The sequence below is a fragment of the Somniosus microcephalus genome, chromosome 8 (genome assembly GCF_052327205.1).
Source record: "Somniosus microcephalus isolate GS21.2 chromosome 8, FLI_Smic_1.0, whole genome shotgun sequence".
Taxonomy (NCBI): Eukaryota; Metazoa; Chordata; class Chondrichthyes; order Squaliformes; family Somniosidae; genus Somniosus; species Somniosus microcephalus.
Genome location: NC_140994.1, coordinates 36,344,576 through 36,353,730, shown reverse-complemented (window position 1 = coordinate 36,353,730; position 9,155 = coordinate 36,344,576). Strand labels below are relative to the sequence as shown.

General features: G+C 41.7%; 1 protein-coding gene across 1 annotated transcript in view; it reads left to right on the top strand.

Annotated features, from left to right (window-relative positions):
• Positions 1–5,957: 5,957 nt before the first annotated feature.
• The window catches only part of plpp4 (phospholipid phosphatase 4), a 325,621-nt gene continuing 322,423 nt past the window's right edge, over positions 5,958–9,155 (top strand). The window contains exon 1 of the mRNA XM_085994550.1: positions 5,958–7,229. Coding sequence (XP_085850676.1) covers positions 7,120–7,229 — 110 coding nt within the window. The 5' untranslated portion in view covers positions 5,958–7,119. The remainder of the gene's footprint in view (positions 7,230–9,155) is intronic.

Sequence of the window (9,155 nt, the reverse complement as noted above, 5' to 3'; positions counted from 1 at the left end):
AGAGTTGCTTCCCTTGAGGAAGTGATTGAAAATGTGATGCAAACAAGTCCAGGCCACTTTTGCATAATTTCTTGGGGTAGTTATTTCAACTTTGCCGCCCAGATATGAAACTGACATTGCAGATCAGCTGCCATTACAGAAACCACCCCAATTTCACTGAAATAAAAATCGAGCAGGTTCTATAATGGGTGACGGATTCACAATGTCAGCTTTATACCCAGGCAGCAAGTTGAAACTCTACCCTTTAGCATTCAGGAATTGTGCATAACATGAAGGAGATAACATTTAGAAAATAGATAAGGGTGAAGAATAATGCCCTTAAACTGCAATTTAAAATATATTATCCTGCTAAAGTAAGTTGAATATATTATGCCTATCTAACTTCTCCACAGCCCCCCCACCAGTTACCACATACACAATCACATTGCCGTTTATGCCCATTGATAGTCTCTACAGTGCAGAATGCAGTTTCTACAACCAGACATCCCAGTGTTCCAAAACTCAAACAAAGGTGTCTGACTTTTTGTTTAAAAGAAAAAAAATTGTGTATACTTTATATCGACTGACAGATGGTAGATTTTGTGATTGTCTAGGTGTATAGTGTAAATTCCTAGGTCACAAAACCAGGACAGTATTGCTTCTGAACCATGTGTTGTTCTAACATATTGTTTTTTTAGTGCCTTGGCAGGCAATAGATACAGTATCTAGTGACAGCTTTATACTCTTCTTTTTCAAATAAATCACTGAACAGCTATGGGAATAGTATCCAGTGCTTGATTTAGCAGTTGAGCAATGTAAAGTACAATGATTCCAGTTCCACAATCTATTCCAGCCATGTTAAAACCTGATAATAACCACCTGAAGAAGTTAGTTTCTCAATTAACTCATGACAGGGTGTCAACTAATCCCAATGTATAAAAAGCCCTTGCTAACATACCCTGGGTTGGAATAAACCTGGGCTTTAGAAAATGTTTTGATAGGAACTAAATTAATCAGCTATCAAATTAGAATAGCAATGTAACCATGAAGCCTCTACCACACACAAGCCACAGATGAACATGGTGTGAATCAGTATGCTGCTGTAGCCAGATCAATGATTTATATCTTCTACTGAAAACACTTTCCCCATTTGCAGATCTCAGACATTTTCAGTGCAATGGGCAAATCAAGATACAGAAGGATAGGACTTTTTAATCTATTGAATAGAATGGTTCCCTTGGGCACACTGCCTTTCCTTGGTCACCTTAGGAGTACTGTGAAACTCACGAGAGTTTTGTTGGAAACATATTTTGGTGTTATTCACAAATGGGCCAACTACTATAAGAAAATACAAATATCTTGTCCACTCAGGAAAAAAAGGCTTATCTAAAAATCATTGGTAATTCTAAACATGAAAATTGGTGTGACTACATGTCATGTAGCCACACCAATTAGATTAACTAATTCAGATGTATTCCGTGGCCAGGGACAGGAGGGTGTGACTATGAATGAGGCAGGTACGGGGATCCAGGAGGTAGTGTTGGAGGAGCAGCAGCCCTTGCTCTTGTCCAACAGGTTCGAGGCTCTTACTCCCTGAGGACGGGAACAGGGACTGCAGGGAGGATGAGCAACCTGGCCACAGCACCATGGAACGAGGGGCCATTGAAGCGGGGGGAGTAAAAAGAAATGTTGTAGTGGTAGGGGATAGTATCATTAGGGGGATAGATAGGGTTCTTTGCAGCCGAGAGCGAGAGTCCCGAAGGCTGTGTTGCCTGCCCGGTGCCAGGGTTAAGGACATCTCCTCTGGGCTGGAGAGAAACTTGGAGTGGGAGGGGGAGGATCCAGTTGTCGTGGTCCATGTTGTTACCAACGACATAGATAGGACAAGGAAAGAGGTTCTGCTGAGGGAGTATGAGCAGCTAGGGGCCAAATTAAAAAGCAGAACCACAAGGGTAATAATCTCTGGATTACTACAGATTAGGACAGACAGGAAGGAAAGGGAGGTGGGGTGGCTATGTTAATAAAGGATGGAATCACTGCAATAGTGAGAAATGATATTGGGTCAAAGGATCAGGATAGTGAAACAGTTTGGGTGGAGATAAGGAATAATAAGGGGAAAAAGTCACTAGTGGACGTAGTCTATAGGCCTCTTAACAGTTGCAACTCTGTTGGTCGGAGTATAAATCAGGAAATAGTTGGGACTTGTTATAAGGGAACAGCTAAATCATGGGGGATTTTAACTTTCATATTGACTGGACACATCAAATTGGGCAGGGCAGCCTTGAGGAAGAGTTCATAGTGTGCATTAGGGACGGGTTCCTTGAGCAGCATGTAACTGAACCAACCAGGGGGCAGGCAATCTTAGATCTGGTCCTGTGTAATGAGACAGGATTAATAAAAAATGTCCTAGTAAAGGATCCCCTTGGAATGAGTGACCATAACATGGTTGAATTCCAAATTCAGTTGGAGGATGAGAGAGTTGGATCTCAAACCAGGGTACTAAGCTTAAATAAAGGAGACTATGAAGGTATGAGAGCAGAGTTGACTAAAGTGGACTGGGAAAATAGATTAAAGTGTAAGACGGTACATGAGCAGTGGTGTACATTCAAGGAGATATTTCACAACTTGCAAGAAAAATATATTCCAGTGAGGAAAAAGGGACGTAAAAGAAAAGACAGCCATCTGTGGCTATGTAAAGTGATAAAGGATAGTATCTGACTAAAAACAAGGGCATATAAAGTAGCCAAATCTAGTGGGAGGATAGAAGATTGGGAAGCATTTAAAAGCCAGCAAAGAATAACAAAGATTAATTAAGAAAGGGAAGATAGATTATGAAAGTAAACTAGCAAAAAATATAAAAACAGATAGCAAGAGTTTCTACAGCTATATAAAAAGAAAAAGGGTGGCTAAAGTGAATGTTGGTCCCTTAGAGGACGAGACCGGGAAATTAGTGGTGGGGAACATGGAGATGGCAGAAATGCTGAACAAATATTTTGTATCAGTCTTTACAGTAGAGGACACTAAAAATATCCCAACACTGGACAAAAAGGGGGCTTTAGGAGGGGTGAGGAGCTAAACACGATTAAAATCACTAAGGAGGTGGTACTCGGTAAGATAATGGGACTAAAGGCGGATAAATCCCTTGGACCTGATGGCTTACATCCTAGGGTCTTGAGAGAAGTAGCGGTAGGGATTGTGGATGCATTGGTGGTAATTTTCCAAAACTCCCTCGATTCAGGAAAGGTCCCAGCAGATTGGAAAACTGCTAATGTAACGCCCTTATTTTAAAAAGGGAGGCAGACAAAAGGCTGGAAACTATAGACCAGTTAGCCTAACATCTGTGGTTGGTAAACTGTTGGAGTCCATTATTAAGGAAGCAGTAACAGGACATTTGGATAAGCATAATTTAATCGGACAGAGTCAGCATGGTTTTACGAAGGGGAAGTCATGTTTGACAAATTTGCTCGAATTCTTTGAGGACGTAACAAACAGGGTGGATAGAGCGGAACAGTACAAAGGGATCTGGGGGTCCTGGTGCATGAAACACAGAAGGTTAGTATGCAGGTACAGCAGGTGATCAGGAAGGCCAATGGAATCTTGGCTTTTATTGCAAGGGGGATGGAGTATAAAAGCAGGGAAGTCTTGCTGCAGTTATACAGGGTACTGGTGAGGCCACACCTGGAATACTGCGTACAGTTTTGGTTTCCATATTTAAGAAAAGATATACTTGCTCTCGAGGCAGTTCAGAGAAGGTTCACTCGGTTGATTCCGAAGATGAGGGGGTTGACTTATGAGGAAAGGTCGAGTAGGTTGGGCCTCTACTCATTGGAATTCAGAAGAATGAGAGGCGATCTTATCGAAACATATAAGATTGTGAGGGGGCTTGATCGGGTGGATGCGGTGAGGATGTTTCCACTGATGGGTGAGACCAGAACTAGGGGGCATAATCTTAGAATAAGGGGCTGCCCTTTCAAAACTGAGATGAGGAGAAACTTCTTCACTCAGAGGGTAGTAAATCTATGGAATTTGCTACCCCAGAGAGCTGTGGAAGCTGCAACATTAAATAAATTTAAAATGGAGATAGACAGTTTCCTAGCTGATAAGGGAATAAAGGGTTACGGGGAGAGGGCAGGGAAGTGGACGCGAGTCTAAGTTCGGATCAGCCATGATCCTATTGAATGGCGGAGCAGGCCCGAGGGGCCGTATGGCCTACTCCTGCTCCTACTTCTTATGTTCTTATGAAAAGGAACTAACTTTGCCTGAATGTAAAATATTTCCATCAAATGTTTTCAGTTTTACAGATTCTAATGTTTTTACTTTACAATTAGTTTAACTCAAAATTTAAGTCAGAACCTTCCTGATCTTTTAAAACATTTTTTGCAGCAACAGTGTTTGAACAGAAATTGTTTTCTGTTACAAACAGTGTAGCTCCAGGCTAAAACACATTTCACCATTTTCTTTTTTTTTTCCACAACACAGCAACTTATATCGACGTGTAAAAACCTCATGAAAGCTGGAGAATGATTTGAAATGACACATTGTGCCTTCTTAGTAGAAGTTCTGACCACACCAGTATCACAAATGGCAATACAGTGATTGTTGCTTAGTCAGTTTCAATATGTGGATGTTTAGCTGAAACTGACAAGTCATTAAAAATTATATTGCAGTCAACTGTACTAGTGTCTAATAGCATAAAAGGCAAACCATTTCCCAATCTTTGATATTGGCTTCCTTGAGAGAGAGCGGGTAGTACATCGTAACTTGAGGCATTAAAATACTTCAGATTTTGTTTTGGCTATAAATGCCTTCACTTCCTGGCCAGACAGAAGTGCTAAAAATTCCAATCAATCCAATTTCCAATTATGCAAATGCACATCTTAACAAGCAAGGATTATATACTTTTACATGTGCACTAATAAAGGTTGCATCATAGACTCATGATAGTAAAGAATGCAAAATGGAGACACACACTGAACTGCAAAGATAAATAAATTCATATTTGTGCAAAAGTCAACAAAGCTCCAAAAATTCCATGAATGCCATTGGATTGTCAAGAATGAATTAATGATCACAATGGAATAACAAAGAGGAAAGTGAAATACAATGAGTGCTTAAAGCATACTGAAAAGCCTAGAGATGCTAAAAAAAAACATGGTCTTATGATTGCCAAGCATTTCCATCTCCTGCACAAGGAAAAAAATACATTCAAAGAGTCAACTATGGAAGGGGTGATATCAAGTGACAAGAAAACCTTTCAGCTTTGGCCAGCATGTCCATAGGGTCTTCTCTGGAATACAGGGCACGTGCAGGAGGAGCTGCAACAACGGATCAGCAGATATGCCTCCCACAAGTAACAAATAATGGTCATACCACCACCCCACAGCCCCCCCTACCAACCCAGAGGTCACTGCAGGTAGATATTTGTTTGCTTCATCAAAGCATTGACAGACCAAGCGCAGGAGCGGAATTTAAATATATTATATAATATAATACTAATGCATGAACATATATTATTTATAATAATAGAACAGTTGCATCATACCTGATGTGAATTAAGAATAATGTACTAATGATCTGAAGTTGGTTCATTACATATATTGCAGTAGGCATTCCAGTGTAGACGCATTCACTGTAATAGTGCACCATGCGTCCTCGTACATCAGAATGGTGTGCAAGGTCATTCTAATAACTTACACATTCAGAAAGACATTTTAAAAAGACTTTAATTGCATCAACTCCGGTCCAGTTTTGCACATTAAAGCCTGGTTTGCACGTTAAGGACTGGCTTATACCTACAATGTACCATGCAAAAGTTCAGAATTTGCCGTGTGACTTAAATAATTGGATCCACGCCCAACAATTGATTTTTTTAAAATTCCGCAGTGTAAATGATCCTGCTGTTAAACTTACGTGGGCATTTATGAACTGTAATTAATGCCAACCAAGGTATTAATTGACCCCACAGTCTGTTCACCATACGCAGTAAGTCAGTGTAAACACTGCCCACCCAGTGAGGGCTGCAGACAGTCCGATGAGAGAGTGCATAGCGATTACTCGACCAGGGGCAAGGCTCCAGCTAGTGTATTTAAAGATTTTTTTAATTATCAAATTGTCTACGGCCTGGTTTATTTAAAACGGACTGGATATTTTCCTGCTGTGATAAACCCGACACGGTACACACCGTCTGTCCTTCTACCAACACTTCTGTACATTGAAATCTTGAGTAGCCATAAACTTTTTTTTTGCTGTAAGCTGAATTTCAGAAACGAAAAGGGACCAAAAAGATTACCCATTCTCCAACACCTCCACTTCTAACTGAAGAGCAGAGTGGGAACCCAGGGACGTTCCGAACGGCTGGCACGTCAAAGGGTGCAAACGGAAAAGCCAAAAAAACACAAAACAATGCTTTCCCAGCCTGCATGAATTTCAAACGAGATGTTCGCGGGAGCAGACAGGAACCGTCGTCTTGCACTCTCTTTGGCATTTTATTCTTGCTTTTACTGCAAAAGAACTCCTCCTCCTCCTCCCTATTAGAAATTCACAGCAATGACCCTTGTGTTAAAATAAATAAAACACATCCTGAATTGATCGGAGGGGGAGGGAGGGCAGTTGATTTCTGGTCTCAGCTTATGGTTAACTAATTGGGTAAACGTGCCTGGTGAGGCGCTTTTAAAAAAAGAGATTGCTGGGCTTGCAGAGAAGTGGCTGCCTTTTGCTGTGTTACTTTCAAACTGGAGCCTGTTTCCCGAACCCAGTCTCGCTTTAAGACGGGCAGCGAGCCGGAGACAAGCATCACCTGGCTCTGTCAGTCGGCGGCACGAAAAAGTAGCTTCTCTTCTCTCCCCCCGCCCGCCTCCCTCCACAGCCTCACCTGATCGATCGCCTACACTAAGGTTGCGGGATGAGTTTGCCGGAGACAGCGGGAGCCGAAATTCAGCGCTTGCGATGCTCGACTTGGTGAGGCGGCTGCTCGCTTTTGGAGCCGACTGTCTCGGGCACCCGTTCCCTCCCGAGCCCAACTCCAGCGGCATTCCAGCGAAGCTCTCCGGCCGGCGAAACCAGCACGCTTCCCCCCTCACCTCTCCGGGCAACTTCCTTTTTTCCCCTCCCCTCACTGGGAGATATCACCGTTATTGACAAATGATCGCCAGTTCAGTCATGCAGTTGCCTCCTAAGGAACCACAGAGAAAGAGTATGCGGGATCTGGCCATAGAGGTCGGCATGAGAGTTTTCCTCTTTGGAGTTTTTGTGTAAGTGGAACTGTTATTAACCCGATTAGCTTTTTATTTCTAAAGCAAACTTGGCTGTCAGCATTCTAATTCTAAGGTGTGTAAGTGGTGCTTTTTGTTTTATTTCCCCCAATTACACCCATTTACTTCATTGCATTGTCTTTTCCATTTTGTGTTTTCCGGTCCATCTATTTTGCTTTCTCTATTTCAGTGATTGTGGCTGTTTTTTACTTTTGTTCTCCCGCCCCCCCAATTCATTTCATTACCTTCCATCCTTTCCCATTTTCTTAGGACCATTAACCACACAGCCTGTTCTTTTAAACACAAACTCAGCCTCGTTAATCTTTACTCTCGGTGTGTCTTCACCTTAAGATCTGGCTGCTTAATACTCCACGGTTGGAAGTGAGACTCGGTGTCTGCAACAGGATACCCCCCGAGCCCCCTCCCACCGGCTTTAAACTGGGAGGCAGGCTGTTGTGTAGCAACTGCATGCTGCAAAACGTACAGAGGGGACATCTGCTGTCCTCTTCTGCATTCCTGTGACACATTTTGCTGATGGAAGCTGTAAAAAGTGATTTAAAAAAAAAAAAATCCCGTTTCATGACTGGATTCTGTTGCTCTCTGGACAAAAAGCACTAATTACTTACTTGGCAACTGTGAAGGTTGATGTTTGCTCCTGGTTATCTCGACTGTCATTTTTAAGCCACCATCTTTTACATGTTATTTACACAGGTGCTCGGGAGGCTTCCAGCAATGTTCACTAAAGAAATAAATTGTCACAGTTTGTCTTGAGCAAGTTGCAATGTGTCAGAATCCTAATAGCAACAGTAAGGCTTCCCCTAGTGTGATTAATGTGTTCCATTGACAATCTTGGAAGTGTCATCTAATTTATAGTGTATCAGCTACACAGTATGATGTGTGATGCAGCACATCTGTTGATTAGCAGCCAAATTTCAATCAAAGTAAATACTTACTTAATAAAGATAATTAGTATCATTATTCATGTAAATTACCTGAAGTAAAATGTGTTTTTCATTCTCATTTTTGTTCCACTGAAACGGTAAATGTAAACTAATTTCAAACTCTTGAGTGGGGAGTTGCTTGACTAGAATTATTTTTGCTCTGAGTCTTTTGTTTTTCAGCATTCACCTAACGCGTTTAACGTCTAGCGGTGCTACTCCCTCATCAGGTATAAAGTAGAATGCAATTGGTGCAGCTGCAGTTTGCAGATTTCAAACGTGGCCTTAAAACATCCCACAGGAAAATAAATGCACAGTGCCCTGATTACAGTGGAAATCTGATGGTGTGAGAAAGATGGAAACTATTTTAATGCTGGTGGTGCCTCCTATTGGGGGTTTCCTGTTACCGGTGGAGGCTGTTCTATACAGGGAAGCATGAAAGCATATTTATTCTACATTTGAGACCTTCAGCATACTGTGTCACCCTTGTTAGTTTTAAATGTTTCACCATACCATAGCATCTTTTCAGACCTTCAACACACCACACTACTCTTTCACTTTAGATCCGAGTGCTTCAGCATATAACATGGCCCTTTCAGCTTACGGATTTGAGAGCTTCAAATTACTGCACCACCTTTCCACATTAGATTTGAGTGCTTTAGCACACTGCACCACCTTTTTACATTAGACTTGGGTGCTTGAACATACCATGCCACCATCTTACATTATGGATTTTGGTGCTTCACCAACCTTCTGGATTTGAGTGCTTCATTATACTGTACCACCCTTTTTTACATTAGGTTTGAGTGCTTCAACACAAAGCACCGACATTATTTCTTCGCTTATTAACCATTTTGGTCCTGACTGCCCATTGCAGCCTCCAAAATAGTCTTATTTTATCAATACTTATCCAAACAGGCAACTGTGAAAAATATTTTTTCATAGAGCCTTAATGATTTCACCTGCTGGTAGTCACCCGCTGGTAGTC